Below are 25,541 nucleotides of genomic sequence, written 5' to 3' on the forward strand. Positions count from 1 at the left end.
GAAAGTCCAAGAGCATGTTTATTTTATTTTATTTTTTTAATTTTTTAATGTTTATTTTTGAGACAGAGAGACAGAGCATGAACGGGGGAGGGGCAGAGAGAGAGGGGGACACAGAATCGGAAGCAGGCTCCAGGCTCCGGGCCGTCAGTCCAGAGCCCGACGCGGGGCTCGAACTCACGGACCGCGAGATCGTGACCTGAGCTGAAGTCGGACGCTTAACCGACTGAGCCACCCAGGCGCCCCTCAAGAGCATGTTTATTGGGCTGCACATATAGGCAGAGCCCAATCGCCTCGTCTCTGACTCCCTGAGTCTCTCCATCTTAAAACTTCAGAGCGGCTACAGGTCTCAGGCCCCCAGTCCTCAATGGAAAATCCTTGCTCCAAGTTCAAGAACAACTCTCTGCCTGTGCAGGATTCAATGGCTCCCCATTGCTTTTAGAATAAAGACTTAAATCCCTGACATAGTAGACAATGCCTTGCCCCCCCTCTTACTCTCCAGTTCATCTCATCCACATGCCGTCTTGTTCCAGCACCTTCTTCTAGTTCCTCTCATGTTTCCTCCTGACACAGGACATTTGCACGTACAGTTCCTTCTGCCTGGAGCATTCCTTACTGCTCATCACCTGAGTAACTCCTACTCACAATTCAGACCCAGTTCATGTGCCATTTCCTCAGAAAAAGCCTTTCCTGACCGCCGGCCCCACTCTGTGATCTCACAACACTGTGCCCCTCCCCAACGCACATGTGGTGACTTGATACATCTCTCTGTCTCTGGAAAGCTCCAGAAGAAACCCAGGCCTCTTTTGGCCACTGTCGCACCTCCTGGGCCAAGCACAGTGCCCGTCGTATAAGCATAACAACGGCTAACGTTTATCAGGTGCTTCTTCATGCCAGGCACTGTCCTAGGCGCTTGACGTATTTGTCACAATGACGCAAATTGACAGTTTAATTTGTCCCAATTGCCTCACGAGGTAGGTAGTATTAGCATTCCCATGTTTGGATGGGGGGAAAAAAAACCCAAAGCCCAGAGAGGTTAAGTAACTTGCCTGAGGCCAAACAGCTAGGAAGCGAAGCAGGAGAGCCAGGGTTTAAACGCAGGCTCTCTGATTACTGAGCCTGCGTTCAATCACAGTGGAATAAATATAGAAATTATCACAGCCCCTCCTGGCAGACTCTGCCTGTTGTGATTGGTCCCCACCACTTTACAACACCATGTGATCTGCTGGGGTGTGAAGGAGCTGCAGGTCAGCAAAGCCAGCAGGTGTGAGGTTCCTCTCGACACAGACCCCGTGGTGGGACTAGCCTGGGGACCAAGGGCCATTTGTGAGGGGGGGGGGTGGAAATGTGCTGCAGGAGGTTAACTAACCCGTTACCGCTGGAGCAACCCCATCTTAAAGCTCACTGGGTCCCGACTTGGACGACAACAACAGACTGGATATCCAAGCAGCCTACAGCCTCCTTATTACTTGGACGCCCCCTAAGCGGCTGTCCGTGCACGAAGGGCAATTTTGCCTACATTAGCCGCTGCGTGAAAATGCTCGTAGCCGCCACGTGATGGTGTTTCCCATCAGCTTCGCGGTGGCCTATCCGGGTTGCACTTTGCTCCTCTCTTCTATCTGGGCGGGGAGTGGAGCAGGGAGGGGACTGTGCACACTAGTGACAAGTCCACGGCGACGACGGTTAAGTTCTAGAGACACAGAGGGAGGTGCAGGTGACCAAAGCCAGCAACGCTTAGCTTCGACCTGGTATTTACCAGGTGTAGGCTGGTCAACTATGCGCTCAGCTAGCGAGGAAAATGAGGAAAAAAAAAAAAATTAAACACTCGTGGAATCCTGAAATTTCATGGATGGGCACGGACTGCACCTGACAGGTATAGCCGAGATCCGAAAAGCCATTTGGAATTTGCTGGGAACTCACCGTGGGCACCCTCCGTCCCCCAAAGATGCCCATTTCCCTGAAAATGGGGAAAACCGCGGGCAAGGTGGGGCCGCAGCTCTCCTAGAATCATGCCTGCCTTCTCAAGTGGCCATTCTGCCTCCTAGGAAGCTGAGGCTCGGGGAGGGGGCCCGGGCGGATTTGAGCCCAGGTTGGCCAGACCAGACCACAAAGCCCGCAGCTTCCTACTAAAGCATCCAGCTGGCTGTGTAGCCTGACCTCTCTGGGCAGCACCGGGAAATTACCTGTCATGGGATCCTTTGTTCAAATGAAAGCAAAGATCTGAGAGAGAACAGAGCTGCTCTAAGGAAAGGCGGGGGCGGGGGCGGGGGCGGGAGGGGCCACCCTCAACTACCTGCCCGCCCCCCCCCCACTTCCCCAACACACACATCCTCTTTGTTTTTTTTTTTTTAAATTTTTTTTTTTTCAACGTTTATTTATTTTTGGGACAGAGAGAGACAGAGCATGAACGGGGGAGGCGCAGAGAGAGAGGGAGACACAGAATCGGAAGCAGGCTCCAGGCTCTGAGCCATCAGCCCAGAGCCCGACGCGGGGCTCGAACTCACGGACCGCGAGATCGTGACCTGGCTGAAGTCGGATGCTTAACCGACTGCGCCACCCAGGCGCCCCACACACATCCTCTTTGATTGAAGGGAGGGCTCACAGCTGTGATTTGAACCATCTAAAAGGGAAATGGCCACTTGGGGGGCCCACCGCAGCTGGGATGCAATTCCCCTTCTCAAACGGTGGCAGATTTTGGGGAGCCCGGGATTCTGGCTGTCACTCTGGGCAGCTCCGGGATGAAAGGCTGCAGAGTGAAGCTATTCCTCCAGAGAGAAGAAGAACAGGCGTTCCCCAGGGTTCAGTGGGTCAGCTTTGGTGCCAGAGGGTGGTCAGTGCAGGGGCTGTTCCCAGACCCGGAAGGCCAGAGGGTAATCAAGCCTAGAAATGTGCTCCAAACTCAGGGATTTTTTCCAACAGTAGTCGCTGAAGGGATCAATGCCTCCAGCACCCACCCCAAGCACGGGGCAGGGAGGTACAGTGATGGAGAACTCCGGACTCAGACCTCACGGGGCTCTGATGATGGAGAAATACCGCCACGAGGAAGGAGTCTTGGCTGCAAACTCCTCCCTAACTGGCTTCAATGGCAATAGGATTCCTGGGATAGCTGGTGGCACTTAAGGTTAGAAATGTAGCTGGATCTTATGCGTGGATTTAGGGAACTCAAGGGACCCAGAAGCCCCTTGTCCATCATCACCACACACCTGCTCTGACTGCTTGCTCCCTCACATCCCCAAATCCCAGGCCTCTGTGAAGGGAAACGTGGATTTGGCACCGATGGAGGTGGCTCCAAAGGCGGCGGGGGGGGGGGGGGGGCTTTGGCCCAGCCAGGGGTCAGCGGTGCTCAGGGGAGGGTCATATCCTGGAAGCAAAGTACTGCCATGCGGACAATCCAATAGATGCCCCCGCCCCAGAACGCGTCCCTAGTTTCATTCATTTATTGAGCAAATATTTCTTAACACAATATGCCAGATTCCAGGGATAACAGTGAACGAAAGGTGTTCCTGTCCTGGGGGAGTTTACATTCGTTTCAGGGGAGACGATCTGATCTGATCCGATCCGAGTCTCCACCAAAGGTGCTAGGTCTTCGTGGAAATAAGGTGTTATGGGGAGGGGGGCAGGGGAGGGAGAGCAGTGGTGAGCCTTGCAGACACTGGGGTGGGGGGAGGATGGGTGGTCTGGAGAGAGCAGTATGTGGGAAGCTCAAAGGCAGGGGGTCTCCTGAAAACCAGGGGACATCATCAGAGGAGGTCGGGGAGGCGATGGGGCCAGTCGAATGTGGGGATCTCAGCTTTTGTCCCGAGAGGAGAAGCCATGGAGGGTTTTGACTCCATAAATACGGGGATCAGCAAGCTTTTTCTTAGTGGGGCGGATGGTAAACATTTTAGGGTTTGTAGCCAGTCTCTGGTTGCAACTAAATTCCGAGGGTGTAAGGCAAAAGCAGCCGTTAGATGTGGCTTAAACAAATGGGCGCGGCTGTGTTCCCATGAACTTTATGGACATTACAACGTGAGTTTCATATGCCTTTTACCTGCCACTATTCTTTTTTAAAGTCCCCCCCCCCAATCATTTAAAAATGTAAAGACTATTTTTCCCTTGTGGGCTATCACAGAAACTTTCAGAGGGTTGGATTTGGTCTGTGGACCTTACTTTGTCCTCATCTGCCTAATACCTTAAAAGGTTATTCTGGCCACTGTGTGGAAGGCAGACTTACTAAAGCAAGGAACAGGAAGCTTGGTTTAGAAGCTCTGACAGTTTATGTTCATTTTACTGGGCCAATGGGGGTACCCAGATTATTTGGTCAAATATTCTGGGTGTATCTGTAAGGGGTTTCCAGATATTAACATGTGAATCTCCAGATTGAGGAAAGCAGACTGCCCTCCACCGTGTGGGTGGGCATCACCCAATCAGGCGAAGGCCTGGATAGACCAGACAAGGAGAGTACCTTTGAGCCGACTACCTTTGAGCAATGATTTTTTTGTTGCCTTTGGACTCAAATGGAAATATCAGGCCTCCTGGGTCTCCAGTTTGCTGACAGGAGACCTTGGGACTCGTCAGCCTTCAAAATGTGAGCCAGTTCCTTATAATGAACCTTTTTCTTTCTGTATATGTACACATCCTATTGGTTCTCTCTCGAGAACCCTAACGCAGAAGCTCGGTCCACATCAGGGATGACAGGGCCACGGACTAGCGGGTTAACAGTGGCAGTGTGAGAAGCAGCTGGAATATGGACGTATTCTAAAGCTACAGCCAACACGAGTAGCTGGCGGAACGTGTATGGGATACGAGAGGAGACAGGAATCAGGTGGGGTGGGAGGCAGGGGGCAAGTCAAGGGAGCTCTCATAGACGACGCTAAAGAGCATGACTTCATCCTAGAGACAAGGGGAACCACTTGTGTCCCCCTCAGAGATCTTGACAGATTCTGTTTTAGAAAACATCACTCTGGAAACAAAAAAGGGAACAGGTGGGTGGTGTTAGAGGAACCAGTTATGAGGCTGTTCCTACAATGGTCTGGTCTCTCTACAACGGGAAGTTTCTGGCAGGTGCACAGATGCCTACATGGGATTCTCCACCTTGCCATTTTCTATGGCACTTGAATCCACTGCCCCTTGTGGAAAGCGGCCAGGGTGCCAAGAACTCACTTTACTGTCTTGGGGGATGCGTGTAGTTGAGCGTGGCCAGAAGCAGCCCAGCAGTTTCTTAACCGTGAGGTGCCTTTTCTATCTTCTGTGACCCAAGTATCATCTCGGCGAGGAAATGAACCTGCAACAACTTCCTGTTATTTATGGGGCAACTTCCCAGTTCTCAGACCTATCTCCGCACAGCCCAAAAGCTTGGATTTTGTTGCTGAAATACTGATGGTTGAGGTCTTGACCCTCAGGGCACCGAGCTGTGGTCCGAACACCGAACAGCTGGACCACTTGGTCATTTGCTCAACTACAATTTCCTCTGGACCTTTACACCCTCACTGGAAAAGTAAGTATTCGCCCAGTGAATGTCAAGACAAACAGAACCACGTCTAGTTGGCGGCGGGGGCGGGGGCGGGGGGGCGTGGTTTGTAAGTAATGAGAAGACAGCAGGTCTGTGAGGAAGGCGGGGCCTGCTGCCGGGGACCAGAGGGGCCCCCAGGGGAAGTGAGGCTCAGCACGTCTGGAAACCCACCCTCTCAGCTTCTGCAGCCCCTCAGGGCCCCCCCCGGCGTCCTGTGCGGGGTCCCCTTGCCACTGTGATCTATCGGCATCACCTGAACCAGCCGGCAGCTTACAGCACAGGCACCACGTGAGCCTCTGCAACACCGATGACTGCTGGACCCTCAACCCGGAGCCTTCCCGACACCGGCAGCCGCCCGCTGGGCTTCTGTCTGAGTCATTTCTCTCCAGCGCTGCTGCAGACCCCCACGTCATCCTTTCCAAAAATATTCAGTCTTTGAGACCCGTGTGAGGAAGCCTCTCCATTTAAAACAAAAAACGCACCCAGTGGTTTTGGTAACAGAAGAGATCTTCCTTCCCAAGCTCCCGAGTCGAGCAAGCTGCAGTGGACTCGAACTTTCCAGTCACCGGAGCTGTGTTCCTCATCCAACACCACGCCCCCACCCCCCACTCCCCGTGTACTAGCCCTGGCTCTTAAAATCAGTTGTCTTACCTGGCTGCGTTTCCACACAATAAAGGAAAACTACACTGAATTGCAAAGATTTCAGCAGCTTGTCTAAACTCACCTTCCTCCACATTTCCACCGACCTAACCAGCTTGGCGGCCACCTGACCCTCGAGGACCACTGGATCTGGAGCAGTCTGTCCCTTCATCTCTGTCCCACCTTTTCCAGAAACTTGCAATTGGGGGAACAAAGCTCACTGGTGCCTAGTGACTCCTAGCACTGTCTGTCCTTCCACCCCTGGTTCTGATAAACCACTTGCTGACAGACTCAATTCCTAGGGGCCAGGAAGGAATGCTACGGGCGCATCAGCACAGATCACCCCCTTCGCAAACAGAGACAGCGGCTGGATCTGAGATCAAGCATATTACACGAAATATATTAAATACATTAGATGGAAATATACTTCATTATCTTACTGGTTGAAAATATATTTCCCAGGTTCCATGACCTTCATTTTTCTGTTGACATATTGAAGTCTTATGTAATTTCACTTTAACAGAGCCAATGTTATCTTTTCCTTTGTGATTTAAAACGTTTCCCCCCAGACAGAAGTCTGGGTGGAAAAGGGCTTATTTTTTCTTCTAAACTTGAAAATAAAGTTTCCTTCCGTTTAACTACTGACTCTATCAGGAATATACACTGGTATCGTCGGGTGGCTCTGAGGAGTCCCTGCCTCCAGAACTGGTTATGGCACGCCATCATTTCCTGCCCCACCCCCCGCCCCTGTTGATTTAGGATGTTTAGGATCCCTGTTTCCACGGATTACAAATTCATCACTCATACATTAAAAAAAATTTTTTTAAGTTTGAGAGAGAGAGAGAGAGAGCTTGCGTGCAAGTGGGGGAAGGGCACACAGCAAGGGAGAGAGAGAATCCCAAGAAGGCTCTGCGTGGTCGGCACAGAGCTGACAGGGTGGGGGTGGGGCTCGATCTCACAAATCATGAGATCATGACCTGAGCCGAAGTCAAGAGCCAGACACTTAACTGACTGAGCCACCCCGGCAGCCCATACATTAATTTTAATAACTTGTTTTTTATGTCTAAATGTTTATTTTTGACACAAGAGACAGAGTGCGAGCAGAGGAGGGGCAGAGAGAGGAGACACAATCCAAAGCTGGTTCCAGGCTCTGAGCTGTCAGCGCAGAGCCCGACGTGGGGCTCGAACCCACAAACCGTGAGATCATGACCTGAGCCGAAGCCGGACGCTTCACCGACTGAGCCAGCCAGGCACCCCTTGAATGTTGTTTTTTTAATGTTTATTTTTGAGAGGGAGAGACTAAGCATGAGTTGGGGAGGGGCAGAGAGTTGGGGGGGAGACACAGAATCCGGAACAGGCTCCAGGCTCTGACCCATCAGCACAGAGCCCGACGTGGGGCTCGAACTCACAAACAGCAAGATCATGACCTGAGCTGAAGTCGGACACTTAATCAACTGGCCACCCAGGCACCCCTACTTTTAATGACTTCTGTCTGGGAGTAAAGACATTTGTGTGAGATAGAAAATTCAGGAAAATCTAAGTCAAAACTACCCACCGCTGGTACCTCCACATAGAAACAAGAAAACTTGGGTTTATTCTACATGTAAATACACACTGTACATGCGTACGGCCTCAGGAGGGCTTGTGGAGAGCAATCGGTCCTGGGTGGTTAAAGTTAACTAACCCTGCTAATCTTCCCTCTTCTCGTTCCCGAAGAGTTCTTCTACCAGTTTCCTTGGGGCACAATTCCCAGAGGTGAAGACCCTGGGCCAAAAGGTAAGGACATTCAAGACTCCAGACGGACCTTGTCACACCGCCCTCCGGAAAGGTTGCACCAATGTGCAAATACCCCCTTCAGTCTTGCAGGAAAATGTGCGTGTCCGTGGCCACGACTCACGGTCGAGTCCAGTGACGGCTTCGGGACGTTCTAATGTACTAGCAGAAGAGAAGGGCCACTTAGAGTTAACAGATTCTTAAGAGCCAAGAAAAAGCTTTTCTGGACACACAACGCCGAGACCAGCAAGGGAAGTAGCCTTTCAAAAAACGGAAGTTCTCCCTTGATGGGGCCTGGCTGGACGTCTGGGGCAGACATGGTAACCTTTAGGTCTCTGACCAAGAGGCAAGGCAGCCAAAACGAGAGAACGTCGGTCGTAAACACCTCCCAGCACGCGTCTGCCCCCTGACCGTGGGCACCAAGGGGCACAGACAGCATCTGTCGTCGCTGCTTCCTGCAGCCACACGAGCTGACCACGAACCTGGCTGCTGTTCTCACCGACTGCAGCAACTTTAGGAGAATGTATTGGGGGCGGGGGGGTATCTTCACACCAATTATTCATCATGTTTACAAACCTCTGGAAAACCCAAACGGTGGGAAACTCTTTGCTAAGATCACTGAAATGTCCTGAGACGATATCCTGGTGTAAAAAGGGAAGCTGCCAAAGGCCACGAGATTCAAAGGACCCTGAAAACCTCCCACTGGAATAAAAGTCACAGCTAAGCCGAGAGGACCGTAATCCACCGAAGAGCACGCTTCCAAAAGCGCCGCCAGGGAAACAAGAGAAAGCGGCAGCCACTCGGCGAGGGCTCTTCGTGTGGCCGGGCCCAGGTAGCTCCCTTCCAAACCACGCGGAAGCCTGCGTCCCTTCTTCAAAGCAGGAAAAGGGATGCCTTGAGATTAGGAGATGTGCCCTAGATCCCCTCTCCGGTAAAGGCCGGAGGCAGGATTCAAACACGCAGGCCCGTGGGGGTCTGGCAGGCAGCATGCTCTCCGCTCTACCCCACTCGACGTCCCCGCTTTACCGGGGCTGAGTGGCTCACCCACACTTCCCCTGTACTCACCCTCAGAGAGGAGACGGTCGCCCGGCCAGTTCCACGGAGTCAGAGGAGCTGTGCGCTGCCCCAAAGACAGCCGAAGGTGCGAAATAAACACGGACACCGTTTTGTAATCAATGACTTTTTTATCTTTGAAAATGGAAGCAAGTGTTTTGACAGAATACTATGGCCGCTCTATAAGAGCCGATCTAGGAGCAATTCACTGGTTTTCCTCTGGGATAGCACGGCTTTGAAAAGAAGAAGGAAAAAAAAAAAGACAAAACAGGAAAAATAATCCACAAAGCTTCAGGCGCCGACTCTGAGCCTGGCTGGGCATTCGTTCATTAAATAAGTCATAAGCTAAAATCACTAAAATCAGGGTAATTTCTCCTTGCCCTCTGTCTTCTCTTTGAACCACGTTCCCTATGGTGTTCCACCACTATCAACAATTTTGTTTACTTAATTTGTCAGAACCTTACAACACTTCTCAATTTAAAAAATGAAGGTCCTCAGCAGATTACGTCGATAAAGAAACATGTACAGGTTTGACTAGAAGTCACTGTAATTATTGTTTTCTCTACATCTCATTATTCACTCCAATATTAAACACACACACATACACACACAAAACCACACCAAACATTCAGATGCCCTGAAACTGTGGAGACAGTGATCCCAATTCTGGGTAAAAACACGGTACCTTTCCTACGCAGACATTAGCCCCAGCTCGACTGCGCGTTCCAACCCAGTGTCGCCACACTCCGCCTCCATCCCGGCTCCCTGTTACAAATGCTCCCAGCCAGTTCGTCCCCACACCGGCGGGAGCATGCGCAAGAGCCCCCGGGCGGTCCCAATGGCACTCCACGTTTCATGTTCGACCACAGACACTCAGTCTTTCCCAGAGATTCTTTAAATCTTGTTCCTCAAGCATGCAAAATGAGAACATGGAAATGGAGAAGTTCTAGCTAACCTAGGAATGGAACAGGTATTCAGAGCTCAGTCGCTGGCCCCTGAATCCGGGGGAACCTCTGTGCTTTGACACAGCCTCTGTGTGAGCTGGAGGGGCAGAGCAGGCTGGTTTGTGTGGAGGGTGCAAAGGGACAAGTTCGTACACATTAAAGCTACAGCAGAGGCCCGTGCTCCTGGTCTTGCTTCATTCTAGACTGTTCTCAGTCTCAATAGTCAATAGCACCCTCTGGCCTTCATCTCAGCTGACTGTGGAGAGGGCCGAGGCAGGAAAAACAGAAGGACTGTCTGGGGGAGCCCTGAGAGAGATGGCTGCATCTGTGACACAGAGGGGAGGGCAGGGGCTCTGGGGTGCAGAGAGAGCCATTTCCACCTCCAGCACAGCACAGGGTCGGCATGCGATGTGCTGGGAGAGCAGAGGGTCCCGTGGGGGCACACTCCCCCCTGCAGGTTCGCTCGGCCTACAGTCCCCTACTGCACTCAGGAGCAAGACAGGCTGCTGAAATGGGCAAGAAGGAACACTCCACAGTGGCTTCTGTGGCCTCCTGTCCCGGGCACCCTTGTCAAGTATTGACCGAAACCTGAACTATGACGTTTAAAGTGATCAATGCAATAGATCCTACGTGTATAACAAAACTGCGGAAACACACGCTAGTTTAGGTTAGATTATAATCATCTGAAGCACAGGATAACCAAGAAGTGAAATTCCATTCTGGTACAACCACCCAGTTTCTAGAAAAGAGAAAGGAAAGAAAAGAGACGATACAATAGGAGCTTTTTTGATCAGAAGACTCCGTGAAAGGAGAGGGGTGGTGACGTGAACCCACGTGATTTTTCAAGTCTTCCTTCTGTACAGTCATGAGGATGACCGGGTTTTGTGCTGCAAACGAGCCAGCACCATGAGGCTACTGCTCTGATTGTTCTCGGATGAACGTGTATACAAAATAATATCTTATCTTCATTTAGTTTATAAACATACACAGTGCTGTCCCTTTCAAATTAAGGAGGAAAAAAAAAAAACCACACACAAATACTGCAAAGTAGCAAAATACAAGGGCGGCGGGCGGGGGAGCTACTTTTGGTTTTGGCAACGTTAAAAAAAAAAAAAAAGAAATATAAAAAGCAATGTGGCATTGGTCCCTGTTTATAAAAAAAAAAGAAAAAAGGTACTTGGGCACAACACTGAATCAGAATTGGTCGGTTTTCTAAAATTCAGAATATCTGGGATTTTAAAAGTAGCACTTTTGTCTTTTAAAAGTTCGACAAGTCACGTAACACTTAAAACATCAAAAAAGCTTTCTGATAAAAAGCTCAGCTTTTAAATCACATTTTGTTTCTGCAAATTTGGGAGACGAATTGAGTTCTGACTGGAATGCGGCCCATGGCTGGTTGACACGGGCCGCTGACACGGAAGGTCCCCAAATGGCAGTGCCTCCCTTCCGCCCTCCCTGGGACCACGCCCACAACCGGCTACCACGAAGAGTTCCTGCTCCCATTTTGGGGGTGGGGGGTGGACCTTCAGGCGGCGATCTTCGCCATCTGCTGTTCTAACTTGGAAATGCGCTCGTCTTGATTGCAGATTGTATCTTTTATAGATTTGATCTCTTTTAAAATCTCATCCAGCTTGGCTTCATTTTGCTAAGAAAACCAAAAAGGGGGGAGAGGGTAAGAGGTTGACTAAAATGCACTCAACGAAGTTCACCACAGTTGAGAATGTATAGGTTGCGCAGTCTCATTTTCCACTTTGGATGTGGCCAGGCACCGCCACCAAGTTGGGCCATAGGAGAGTCCCGGCTGCCGGTCGGCCCACCTGCCGCCCCACAGCAGAGCCACAGTCCTGCAGCGCTGCTCCTCATGCCCGTGCACTTACCCGGACTCAGTCTCAAGACAGAAACTGCGGGAAGGGACCGGTCCCTTCACGGCCGCGCCACAGCCTGGCCACCCGGTGCAATACCATCAGGAGTAATGTCTACGTGACCTTCTGGAGGCTGCCGAGCCCCTGCCATCACCTGGGGAGGGCCCTTCTTAGGAGCTAAAGCCCTTGCCTGCTTGCTAACTCTTCTAAAGAGGCCTCAGCCTCTCCCACGTGGAATGGATCCTGTCGGAAACCCTGCAGTCCACGGCATCTGACGTGGCTTCCCTAGTTATGGCCAAAGTGCCAGCTCCTCCGGGCGCTTGGCCTCTTCGTCCCACTTACCTTCTCACTGACAGTTCACCGACCTCCCTCTGGCCCCTGGGATCCCGTTCCACGCCCGCCAAGTCCCCTTGCCGCCTCCTCCCTGGCTAGACCCTGCTCTCCTAGCAGCAGCATCCCCAGTGGCCGGGCGGGCCCCCAGTGTCAGGCTTTGGCTCCCACCGCTCCACTCAGATGGTTCTTGCCAAGAGGTCCAAGATCATCTTCGCTAAGCTGCACTCGTCGCCACACGCCTGTGTCTCTGGAACACTCAGCAACATCTGGACCCTCGCACCACTCTCTTCCCCTCCCAGGACCCCCTCTTCTCGGTATCTGTGGCCCCACGCTCTCTTGCTTCATTTCCACCCCAAGCAAAGATGGACGTGAACGGTCTGGGGAGACACACTTAAGAAAACACCCAAGCAACTCCTGTGCACTCTCTTAAAAATGGTCGTAGACTGACTTCTCTCGTGGTCATTACAAAAAAACAAAAACAAAAACCCCAAAAACAGCTAATGGAGCCAAACTCAAAAATGTTATGTGGCCATATTTCTTAGAAATAGTCATGTTTTCATTCACTGAAAGAGAGCCCTGAGCCAGCCAAGTGCACCGCACCCCTCAACCTCAGGGGGTCCTTACCACACTGGCTGTGTCCGGGGTTTTCTTGGGGATGTTGATCAGGTCACACTTCTTATTTGCAGTGGGCTTGCTATCCAGAATGTTCTTCTTGACCACTTTGAGATCCCGGTTTTTGCCAGGAATGTATCCATGCTTTAAGGAGATGAGGACTGGATCTGCATTCTTCCCCTCAAACCACTCCTCTGCCTCCAGCGCCGCTTCGGGCCCTGCTGTGTCAGGATACAGGTCATCCTGGAAAAGGTCCGACTACAAGAGACAGTTTGGGAAAACCCTCAGTTAAAGAAGAAGAAAGACCTGACGTGTGAAAGTCTTTGAAACACAAATTTGCCTAAGAAACTGGGCACTTACTTTCCTTGGAACAGTCATGATAATGGGCTCACACTTTCTCTCATGAAGTTTGAAGAATCTTCAAGGGGGAAATAAAGGCAAAGTTGTATTAAGTGAAATAAGAGGCCAAGTCACAGGCTTCATAACAATTACTCTCCTGTATGGGATACGACATGCTCTGCCTATCACCGCGGCTGATCCACCCTGGGGAGCAGGTACAATCTGTGTTCCCATTTTCCAGATGAGAAAACAGAAGCCAAGAGGAGCTATGCTAGGAAATGGTGGACTAGAAACAGGAACCAGGAGTTGAGGTCTATGCTGCTGGGACAGTCAAACCCCCATCTTCAGGGCTGAGCAGCCGTGGTGGAAACGCCACCACCGCCGATGATTCACTTCTGGAACAGTGACCAAGTCAACAGACAGGAGAGAACAAACACCTGACATGAGATTAGCATCCACGATTTGGATGTCAGGTCTTCTGCCAACTAGAAGTGGCTGAACATTTGTTGGCATAAACAGGATTTTTAAAAAGGAAAAGAAGATAGGCGCCTGGGTGGCTCAGTTGGTTGAGCGTATGACTTTGGCTCAGGTCATGATCTCGCAGTTCGTAAGTTCAAGCCCCGCGTCAGGCTCTGTGCTGACAGCTTGGAGCCTGGAGCCTGCTTCGGATTCTGTGTCTCCCTGTCTCTATCCCTCCCCCACTCATGTTCTGTCTCTCTCTGTCTCTCAAAGATGAATAAACGTTAAAAATAAAATTAAAAAAAAAAAAAAAAGGAAAAGAAGATAATCCTAGGATTACAATTTTGGCATCTATGCAAACCGCATCATATTTGACACTCAAGAAAAATTTGAAATTATCCAAAATGTGGAAAGACCAGGAACATAAAGCACGAAACCTCTGCAGTCAGCAGAGTGGTAAAAAACAAAAACAAAAACAAAAACAAAAACAAAAACAAAAACAAAAACAAAAACAAAACCAACCAAACTGGCCTGGGTTTGACGTCCAGCTCAAGTACTCAATGTATTAATAAATGCTCAGTAAACATTTAATAAGTAGGAGGTATCCTGAATGATTATGCTTACAGGTTTTTGACTTTTAGATGACAGCAAAATAAATGCTTTCCCAAGTACCAGAAGCACTCTCAAGTTTGGATTCAATCTATTTTGAACCACATTTTGATGAGTTTGGTTTAAGCTATAATTTTGAATTATCTTTCTTTCACTACTCCAGCTATAGAGAATTAAGTATATTTAAAAATGAAACTTATAGTAATTAACTTAAAAGATGTGCTCATTATTTAACTGTATGACCAAAACAACAGAGGTAGGCAGATGTCCACAGAAATGTAGTGTTGTACAAATGTGCGGTACGGTCACCGGCCCAATAGCGTGGCGCTAGTCATCCTGTTGCTCAAAACGGCCAGTTATTCATGGGGCACCCGGGTGGCTCAGTCGGTTGAGCGCCCGACTCGGTTTCGGCTCGGGGCATGATCTCACGGTTTGTGGGTTCGAGCCCCGCATCAGGTTCTGTGCTGACAGCACGGAGCCTGCTGGGGATTCTCTGTCTCCCTCTCTCTCTGCCCCTCCCCTGCTCCCGTGCGTTGGCTTTCTATCTCCCCCTACCCCTCTCTATCCAAAATAAATAAATAAAGCTTAAGAAAAAAGTTTTTAAATTTTTTTTTTCAACGTTTATTTATTTTTGGGACAGAGAGAGACAGAGCATGAATGGGGGAGGTGCAGAGAGAGAGGGAGACACAGAATCGGAAAGAGGCTCCAGGCTCTGAGCCATCAGCCCAGAGCCGGACGCGGGGCTCAAACTCACGGACCGCGAGATCGTGACCCGGCTGAAGTCAGATGCCCAACCGGCTGCGCCACCCAGGCGCCCCAAGAAAAAAGTTTTTAAATGGCCAGTCATTCGTGAGTCTCACAGAGTATCTCCTGTTGACTAGGAGGAGAAAAAAGCCTACCCTTTGGGAAGACCACTGGCATTATGCAATACAAAATTTTTTAAAAATCCCTAGTAGTATAGACAGGCAGGAATTCTATAACATAGTTGCATTTCCTAAATCAAGCTAACCCAACACCCAGCTACTGGTCTCTGCCTTCTCTAATCTAGGGTCCGTGAGGTCCACGATCCAGTTTGGAACATGTTTGTCCCCACGGCGGGCAGGAAAACCATCTATTCGGTCCATCTCAGGGGCAGGCTCGCCCCCGCTTGCCTCCCAGCGGACACTGGCCACAGCCTCGGCCTGAAGACGAGAGATGGAGGCTTTGCTAGGTCAGTATGTGTGCAGTGCGCCTTGGCTGAGCCATGTCACTGGTGCTTCGGGCCACACAGTCTGAAGCACGGTTCCATGACACGATTTTGCAAGTTCTTTCCTGCTCTAAAACTCTGTGTTCCTCAGTGTGGACAGGAAATGAGAAACCAATTCCGCAGTGCAACGGAGGGGAGACAAGACTGCGGCCCTAGGGCATTACCGGCAGCTGTATCGCTCTGGTGTAACACGCGGGGCACAAACAACCTGCGTATCTTCCGGTACCGGCTCTTTACCTGGCGATCTCACATTTGTTAACGTCAAGTCCCCTCTTGGGCATGTAGCCCATCCCTCTCTGAGGCTCCTTGCTGCTGAATGTGTTGAGGTAGTGGACATACGGGGATTCATCTGTGATCTCAAAATAGCGGATACTGCTGTCACCCTACAAGAAATCAGAGAAAACTTCGCATTGAACGTTACCTGAAGCAGCTGGATGAGGTGGTGTCTCTCTCCCCTGTCAACCCAGCACTGACTGGGACTTGGCCTCAGTGGCCAACCTTCGCTTCCTCTCCAGAGGGAGAGGATCTGATGGCTGCCCTTCCTGGCAAAGCCCTCACTCATCAAACGCTAGCATGTCTTTTAAATGGTCTCCCCCGCCTCCTACTGGAGGCTCTCCACTGAGCCCGGACGCCAAGTCAAGAGTCAGGGCAAAAATGTTAACGCCTCCGGCCCAGCAACTGCATCGCAATTCAACTTCAAAAGACAGACAAAGTCTAGGAGGACCACGGAGAGGGCAAAGACTGGCACAGAACGGTGTCCTTTGCAAACCTGAGGGCGCCAACCCCAGACAATCAAGCAATAATAAAAAGTAAGATTTGTAGAAGAATGAAGTATTAAGAACAAAGAGTTTTTAATCATCCTTAATTAATAATTAATTCACAATTCATAATAATTCTTCATTCATAATGAAGAAACTCACTAAAACATGAGTATTCCTTAACTTCAGAAGACAGCGCTGTCTTGTTGCAATGTATCAAATTCTAGGATAATTTTTCTTAGGTCAGATAGTTTTGGAGGTCGGAAGCATAAGCGAGTGTCTCTAAGCAGAACTAGCTGTCCCACAGTTATGCCACCTTGAGCGGCAAAGGCAATGCTGCCTGCTGGAGGGGAAATGTGTGTGTATATGCGATCGTGCCCTTCCAAGTGTCTCAGTTCTCATGATTTCCACTTGTTTCGATAACGTAAATATCTAAAGTGATGGTAAACAAGCTAAACACAGACTGTTTCCTGTGTACCGAAAATAACTTTCCACCTAGTGTTGCTAACATCTGGGTAATCACTCCCGTTACTGGTTTTGATGCAGTCTATGGCAGCTGTGAACATCTGCAAATGACTCTCAAGGAAACAGACAAGATCCCGGGTTCGAAGCAGCTGATGGTAGGACAACGTGAAGCAGAGCTCAGTCAACTATGAGAACCGAAACATGTCTGGCTTTACTCAGCAAGGGGCTATCTACACAGGTTTGGGGGAAATACAGCAACAGCTTCAATTTTATTAATTCATTTATTTCAGCTACAGAAAGTCTAAGAAAAATTGAATCTACAAAAGACTAAGGAACATTAAGGTTACTGCCCACTAAAAATAAAAATAAAAAATAATAATAATAATAAAGCTAGCAAACACTGTAGTTAGGTGGAGATAAGGCAGGAGGTACGCTTTTTGATTTCAGTGTGGGGTCTTCCTATAAGAACTGTCACCTCCTGACACTTTAGTCAGGCCACATACTTTCAAGCCCAGGGCCCTAATGCTGAACTCCAGGAACAAGAACCCCCTGGAGAGTCTCTGAGGCCTTTAAAAGCTCCTATCCAAAAAGCGCTATTCTCTTTACAGGTCCATGGCACGTGGTAATAAACACCTAATGCCACTCCAGGGCTACCCAGTGGATTTCAGCATCAGATGCGGCCAACTGGCTACTTGTTCCTGATACCATTAGAGAGGATCTAAAATCCTCAACCACACAGCACCAGAGGTGAAGAGACACCGGGGTGTCCTCTTTCTCTCACTAGAGTGCCCAAGGGAAGACATTCCTGCCAGTGTTCACCCCAACACCCGAGCCCCATCCCTGCTGTACTCAGGGATGCGTACTCAGGAGTCCTAAACATGGTGTGCTATCACCACACAAATGACAGGCTCAAAGGGTCTAGGCTCAAGACCTAAAACACACCAAAACACACATCCGTCCTTATTTTAGTTTAAGACACATACACAAATCATCTAAATTAGACTATTAATATGATACAATGCATTGCCCGGCAACTAAATCTCTGAAGGATAAACTTCTCCTCTTACAAGATTAAACTGAATATAAAACATTAAAATGACTGTTTACCTTTCCACATAAGTAAATGATACTGGTGTCGGGGTCATAGAAGGGCAGCAACACCCCATTGCTAGTGTCCATTTCATGAAGAGCGATTGGTTCCTGCATATTTTTCTGGGAAGAAAATACAAATATCTGTATCTATCTATATACTTGTATATTCACCCATATTTTTACAAGATGAATCATTATTTTATTAAGTGAGCCATTTCCTAGAATAACACAAGTCTGAACGATGCACATATATAATATTCATACATGTAAATACCAAAGGGATACTAAATGGTATCCAACCCACTGAAAATTGTGCCCATTTGACAACCTAATCAACGCACACATCTGTGATTCCATGACAAAGAGGAGACAGTTCTCTTTTGTGACTATTTTCTGTTTTAAAAGAAATTTTTCTGGGGCACATGGGTGGTTCAGTAGGTTGAGCGTCCAACTTCGGCTCAGGTCATGATCTCGTGGTCTGTGGGTTCAAGCCCCGCATCGGGCTCTGTGCTGACAGCTCAGAGCTTGGAGGCCTGCTTCGGATTCTGTCTGTCTGTCTGTCTGTCTCTCTCTCTCTCTGCCCCTCCCCCACTCACACTTTCTCTCAAAAATAAACATGAAAAATGTTTTAACATTTTTTTTCTTAACATAAATATGTGCTCTTTAGTTAAAGTTACAGAAACACTGTAATAATCATCCCATATTCCACAATCCCACAATCCAGTGGGTGGCAGAAACAATTGCCATTTTGGTCTGCTTCCTTACACACACACACACGCGCGCGCGCGTGCGCACTGAGATTGTACCATATATACAGTTTATTTTTCACTTATGCTATTAATGTTTTCCTAAGCATGACTGTTCTGATTTCAACATTCGGTCATACTCTTTATAAAATAAAGCTCAGAACTTGGTTCCCAAGTCCAAAACACCGTTTCTTCGTGCATTCTTTGTAAAAAATACAGCCAACACAGACTACTTTGGAGTGTCAGGGATGCATTTTAGTAATACATTTAGCAATAAGTCTCTAGTGAGGATGAGCATGTCACATCCAATTTAAGACAGACAAGAGTTCAGAAAACTACACTAAGAATCCTATAATCTACTTACCCCCCTCCAAAGACCTGCTCAGAAAGAGAAAGCTCAGTGTAATAAGCCAGTGGGAAGGCTGGGAAGGGGCATACCGGATTCCAGAGAGCCAGCTGCCGCTCACTCATGCGGCTGAAACCAGTGGTGAAGACATTCCCGTCAGCCAGAAAGATGGCTCTCATGGGTCTTGCTCCTTCGTGTGCTTTCTCCTTCTCCTGGGAGGCAAAGAGCAAGAGGCACATTATATTCAAACTGCGAGAAAGAAAGGCGGAGTGGGGGCTTATACGCGGAATCCAACCCATGCCGCCATGCCATTCATCCTGATTGCCAGGTGTGTGTGTGTGTGTGTGTGTGTGTGTGTGAGAGAGAGAGAGAGAGAGAGAGAGAGAGAGAGAGAGAGAAAGGAGAGAGCGAGAGAGAGAAAATTAACCACTGCTCCTCCCAAAATGAGGAAACAAAGAGACACTATGTAAGTTGGCCAAGGTCCCTCAGCTAGTGAGCAAGCAGACTGCCAGGAGTTGACTCAAAAGCCTCACTCTTTCCACCATGCCCTGCTGCCAACCCAAGTCCACGCTGCAAAAATAAAACACATGAAAGGACTCTACCAGATGTCTGTTTCTCCAGGGGATAACCTGAAGATTGGGTATACCCTATGGTTTCCACCAATTTCGCAGGACACAGCGAGGTCTAGTTCAGTGAACCCCTTCCTTTATTCATTTGTTCCTTGAGAGTGCACTAGTGGTGAGCCCTGAAAGGTTCTAGTGGAGAAAGCACTTTGCACAGGGCCAGGCAAGTCCCCAGTGCTCAACAAGTACGAGCTGTGGCTGTCACCCAACTTAAGAAGTAATACTGCCAAAGGACCAGCACATCCCAGAGAAGGGGAGACGCAGGACATTCTGGGGTCCAGCTCCTACAGCTTCAACCCCAGCTCAAGTCCCAAAGTGTTCTGTCATGACAGGTGACTTGTTGAGGCCTAGTCTGGGTGGAAGAAACTAAGACACCGAGCTGATAAGATACCCGTGGCGTCTCTGTAACGTGGTCTGACAATGGTTGCAGGAAGGGGCGGGGATCAATGAAGCAATCAATACTCAGTGCTAAGCCAGAAACGCAGTGAACTATCTGGGTTAGCTGATCTAGACTGGTAAATTCTTAAGGATTCTAGTGAACCGATAAAAACTTTGTTTCTTTGTGGAAAATGGTCACTAAGGGAGAGGTACGGCTTGTGTAAATTGTGGGATACACAACTCTGAAGTGTGACCGGGAGGAAGAAGCCTGTAGAAGCCTGTGCGGATTCACGGTCCGGCGTCTGCAGTTAGGCTCCACGGAGCGGGCGCGAGGCCTCTGCCGCCTGCCTTAACAAGCAAAGCTCGCCCTCGCCCAAGTGCGACAAACACGGGCGGCTCTGCCCTTCGCATACTCACAGCAACAATCTCTTGCTTCCTAGGATCGATCACTCTCACTTTCTTGTCTTTGGAAGCTGTGCAGATCAGACTGCCGTTCCGGTTCCAGCTTACATTGTAAATCATGTCCGAGTGCATATCGTCCAGGTTTATGAGGGCTTCCCCCGTCCCCACATTCCAGATGATGATGGCATTGTCACAGCCTGAAAGCAAACAAAACCATGCTCCTCAGAGATGAGAAACACCCATACAGCAGCGCGCTTGTGAAAACTAGGAATACAGCAGGGAGACACAGACACAGGAAGATGCTGATCGCGGGGAGGCCCTACTTTATTTTACTTTTATTTTTTTTAATGTTTATTTTTGAGTGAGTGAGAGAGAGAGAGAGAGCGCCAGAGAGTGGTGGGGAGTGGGGGCAGAGAGAGAAGGAGACACAGAATCTGAAGGAGGCTCCAGGCTCTGAGCTGTCAGCACAGAGCCCGATGCGGGGCCTGAACTCACAGACCTCGAGATCATGACCTGAGCCAAAGTCAGACGCTCAACCTACTGAGCTGCCCAGGCGCCCCGGGAGGCCCTACTTTATTGGCCGCTAATTAAAAACCAAAGTGACAAAGAAAAAACACATGTATATAAAAGAAATGTATTAAAGGAAAAACATGGTTTGCTCCATTTGGTTTCATATGAAACACACAAAAAGTAACAACCAAACAAAGAACTCTAAGAAAACAGAATCCTATGTTTTTTAAGAGCTAACGGGCTGATGGACCCCAAGTGATCGTGTGTTTCCTTTTCTAGTAAAACCAACATCAGAATGAATTCGACTTCTTTCTTTTCCGGAGGAAATAAAAATGAAGAGTTTAAATGACTGTCTAGAGTACTCAACAAAAATGTGACACAGCACGTTATTCAAATCAACGATGCTGTAAAACATGGCCTCACGTTGAAGGATGACCTAACCATGTGCTCACAACATATCTTTATCTTTAAAAGGGGAGAAAAATAGGTCAAGGCTGGGCTGATCTGAGAAGCCCAAACTATAATCAAGTAGGCATGTGGATTTGGAAGCTGATCCCCAAAGAGGCCACAATGCTGGCTCAGCCACACCCCTCTGTTCATCAATTCCACATTCCTTCAAGCATCTGCCCCAAGGACCCTGTAATAAGTGGCACCATTTGTTGCTTCCAGGACATTAGTTCAAGGATGAAGTAAATAAGGGATGGATATCCTGAAGATAAATTCTTGCCAATAAGCCAATTTTACAAGCACTTCAGAAAAATTAGCCACTGATATCCAGGCACCCAAGCTGTCTAAGGGCCAGAAGTAGAAGACTGGAAACAAACTTGTACGACAGTAAAGCTGGAGCTAAACCCTAGGGTGAGACTTGACTCTCCTCTGTCTTGCACACCACAGGCAAACAGGTAACTTCAGCCACCATGGATAGATCACGTAGTCTTAAAATATGCACAACACAGCAATTAGCCATTCTCCTCTGCTTGTAAAAGGCAGAATGGGGAGAGTCTGCTGACAGTACCCTATATTTGACCTCAATGAGAAGGGCAGCAGGAAATTTTCCATGATTGACTTCCATCTTTACAACTGTTTTTTCTCCTTACTGGGCTGAGTTGAATATGAGGAGAGTTCCCAGGTATAGTCACTTGTGACTTAAAAAAGGAGAGAATTCTAAGTAGCATCTGTTTTGAAATGGAGTCCTTGGTTTCAACAGGTACACGTGGTATTTTTTAAATTTATTATATTATAAACACCCTGTATTCCCAGTTAAAAACTCACTGCCCCCTTCCTTTGTACTGGTGAGGGGAAAGATTTTAAAAATTCTACCATTCACATTAGTATTTCTTTTTTTGTAAGTCAATTTTATGAAAGTATGATTTATATACAATCCAACGCCCCCATTTTTAGTATACATGTGCTAAATTTTGACAAGTGTATATATTCATATGTGTGGCCATCATCACAATCAAAATATAGAACTTTTCCGTCATCCCATGACACTCCCTTGTGACCTTTGTATGGCTTCTATAAAAGACAAAATCTCAAACTGGAGACAAAGAGATTCCTGCAGGGTAAAACATGGAAACCACTCAAGTGGCAAACCAAGAACGCTAGATCCTGGTTCGGGGGTTCACTGTAGTGCTGTCCAGCAGCGTAAAAACACAAGCCAAAACCTCCATGTCCAGAAATAGGGGACTGATTACATAAATGAAGATGTCTAGACAATGGACTATCACTGAGGTCGTTAAAAATATGATAGGAAAGGGGGAGCCTGGGTAGCTCAGTCAGCTGAGCGCCGGACTCTGGATTTTGGTTCGGGTCAGGATCTCACGGTTCGTGAGATCAAGCCCCACGTCCACTTCTGTGCCTGCTAGGGATTCTCTCTCTCTCTCCCTTTTCTGTCCTTCCCCCACTGATACTTGCCCTTTCTCAAAATAAATAAATAAACATTTAAAAAAATGTATCAGAGGAAGAACCTTCAATGGCACATGGAGAGGACTACAGTGTACCACTAAGTGCAAAAAGCAAGTCACAAGTAAAGTGTCTGAACCTATCTTTGCGGGAGACATCACTCAGGTATGTGCAAAAAAGTACCCTGTGGAGCGAAACACGGACATGGTAATGATGTTCCCTCTGGGCGGGTGGCAGGAATACAACTGATTTTTATTTTCTCCTTTCGTTTCTGTATATTTTCTGTAACATACATGTACTACTTGTATAAGGAGAAAAATGAAAGTATCTTTTTAAAGGAAGGAGGATATTTGCCTCACAGGACCACCCCAAAGTTGGCAACAACATCAGAGCTGGCACCCAGGGCTCCCACCAGGGATCCTCCTGCTCTATCAAGAATAACTAAAACTGTGGTCCATGAAGGGCCCCAGCAGGAGCCGTGCATCTGCTGGATTTATAGGTAAGCACGTATCTGTTCATTTCTCTAAGCGAGAAGTCTTGAGTCAGACTGCCAATGCAGCCTTCACACACACACACACACACACACGCACACAGGTGTGCAGGCAGGCTAGAGAACTGCTGCATCTCAGCACCTCAGCATGGATTCCTAATGAGCTGCTTCAAAGCTGTGGAGCACACATCAAAACGCACTGGCTACTGCCCCCTCCCCCACTGCTCGGCTCCCACCTGCGCTAAGAAGGACGTTGCGGGCAGTCGGATGCCAGGCCACGATGCCAACTCTCTTCGAGTGGCCCTCTAAAATCACCACAGGTTCGGTCAGGGAAAGGGTGAGTCCATTTTCTGGGATCTGCCACACCTGTTGGGAAAGGAAGCGAGAGGATCCACGTGAGGTAGGACCTTTCACGATCACCCTCCCTTGACCATCCGGTCTGCAGACGTGCTCTGCATAAACAGAACACACACTGGTCTTTGGATGAAACGCGGAATACTGCACGTCGACTCTATGCAGCTGTTTGTAAAATGGAGTACGATATTAAAGATCAGAACATCCACCAGGCCTCCAAAATGCTGCGTCCCCACTTTTATTTAACAGTAGTTGACATTTTATTCTAAATTCTCTGTTAAATTCAAAACTCTCTGACTAGAAGCAGATAGAAATACTTAAAAGAAAGAGGGAGAACGACCGAGGCCCCCATGAGAGGCAGCACTGGGGTGATGAGCCCTCGTGGAGCCCACGGGTTTTGAGGGGAGAGACGCCACCCACCAGAGCTCTTGGGATGGTGCAGCGTTTAAAACATCATGATTTCTCTAGTTTTACGTTTGGAAAATAAAAATACACGTAATAGTTCTGTAACATCTACTACAGAAAAACCTTACAAAGAAACAAAAGATAAATTTGGCCTCATGGGAATTTAAAGCTTTGTGTTTCGAAGGACATGGAAAGAAAAGCTATAAAGAACTCTTACAAATCAACAATAAAAGTAAAACAACCCAATTTTTAAAATGGGCAAAGAATCTGGACATTTCTTCAAGAAAGATACACAACTAGTTTTAAGGCACATGAAAACACGCTCAGTATTATTTAGTCATTAGGGAAACGCAAATCTAAACCACAATAAAGCATCAGTTCACGCCCACGGGCGGCTATGATCAAAAGGCAGATACCGAGTGCCGACAAGGATGTGGGACAGTCAGGGCCCCCACACACTGCTGGTGGGGATATAAAATGGTGCAGCCGCTTTGGAAACAAGTCTGACAGCTCTCAAGTGATTAAACACGAGAGTTTATACGGCTTAGCAACATCACTCCTAAGGTAACCCAAGAGCAATGAAAATATACGTCTACACAAAAACTCATATGTGAATGTTCACAGCAACATTACTCACAAAGGCCACAATGTGGAAACAGCCCAAACGCCCAGCAACTGAGAAATGGATAAACAAAATATGATAGATCTATATACAATGGAGTATTACTTGTCCACAAAAAGGAATTAAGTACCGATTCATGCTACAATATGGATGAAGCTCAAAAATATTACGCAAAGTAAAAAAAAACTAGGTCCACATATCGTAGGATTCTGTGTATATGAAATGTCCGGGACAGAAAAATACACAGAGACAGAAAGTTGATTAGTGGCTGCTTAGCGCCGGGGACTTCGGGACAGTGATAGTGAATGGGTACACGGTTTCCTTCTGGGGTGATGAAAAAATTTTGGCAAATGGTCTCTGGGGATGGTTGTACGTATCTGTGAACAAATCGAGACCACTGAATTGTACACTTTAGATGGGTGAACTGTATGTGAGCTGTAGCTCAATGAAGCAGTTTAAAAAATGCTTCTGACTGGTGAAGACACACAGGATATTCACCATATCTTAAATGGGGATGTGCCTGCATGGTAGAGGGGGTCGGGGATGGGAAGAACATCAGACGGAAGGGATAATAAGACACTACGACAGAGGAAGACATGAGTTTGAAAAGATTAAGAGAAACCCTCTATGAAGGAAGAACCGAGTAACAACTAAGCCGAACAGCACCAAGAATCCTGTAGAAAACCAGACATTAAGTAATACTTAAGTTTGTGAAAAGGTTCAGGTTTAAAGTAATTATCTTTTTACATACAGAGAGTAAAACACATTAAATATGTTAATATATTTTAAATTGTATATTTAAAATATATTAAAATATTAAAATGTATTAAATAAGTATTGATGTATTCAAATAAGTAAATTCACCACCAAAAAAGATTTTAAGGAACTAGTTCACGAAAAATTTAGAACTTGCCAGTGAAAAATCATGCTCAACAGTGGAACAAGTGAGAAACAGAATTTTCCTTTGTGGGGATTTTTAAGGAGGAGACAAACAATGTCTGTTTTCAACTGCGTAGCGGAAGGCAAAGATCTGGATTAGATGGGTGTTTAAGGTTCAGCTCAGTTCTGCTGTCCCGCAAAAAATTAGA

At 47.9% G+C, this 25,541-nt stretch overlaps 1 protein-coding gene and 1 long non-coding RNA gene across 3 annotated transcripts in view; one reads left to right on the plus strand and one right to left on the minus strand.

Annotated features, from left to right (window-relative positions):
• Positions 1-4,868: 4,868 nt before the first annotated feature.
• LOC124518391 (uncharacterized) lies at positions 4,869-6,765 on the plus strand. The gene is made up of 2 exons (XR_006963663.1): positions 4,869-5,473; positions 5,668-6,765. It is a non-coding gene; the product is annotated as an uncharacterized LOC124518391 (long non-coding RNA).
• Positions 6,766-9,064: 2,299 nt separating this feature from the next.
• CORO1C (coronin 1C) overlaps positions 9,065-25,541 on the minus strand; it is a 76,480-nt gene continuing 60,003 nt past the window's right edge. For both annotated transcript variants that reach the window (XM_047088194.1, XM_047088195.1), the window contains 8 exons: positions 23,309-23,438; positions 20,183-20,364; positions 18,857-18,976; positions 17,688-17,792; positions 15,595-15,740; positions 13,065-13,122; positions 12,717-12,962; positions 9,065-11,542 (listed from right to left, as the gene is read on the minus strand). In XM_047088194.1, coding sequence (XP_046944150.1) covers positions 11,423-11,542; positions 12,717-12,962; positions 13,065-13,122; positions 15,595-15,740; positions 17,688-17,792; positions 18,857-18,976; positions 20,183-20,364; positions 23,309-23,438 — 1,107 coding nt within the window. In that variant the 3' untranslated portion in view covers positions 9,065-11,422. The remainder of the gene's footprint in view (positions 11,543-12,716; positions 12,963-13,064; positions 13,123-15,594; positions 15,741-17,687; positions 17,793-18,856; positions 18,977-20,182; positions 20,365-23,308; positions 23,439-25,541) is intronic.

The sequence above is a fragment of the Lynx rufus genome, unplaced genomic scaffold, assembly GCF_022079265.1.
Source record: "Lynx rufus isolate CCGP_SWC_20201006 ecotype Redwood Valley unplaced genomic scaffold, mLynRuf1.p SCAF_24, whole genome shotgun sequence".
Lineage (NCBI taxonomy): Eukaryota > Metazoa > Chordata > Mammalia > Carnivora > Felidae > Lynx > Lynx rufus.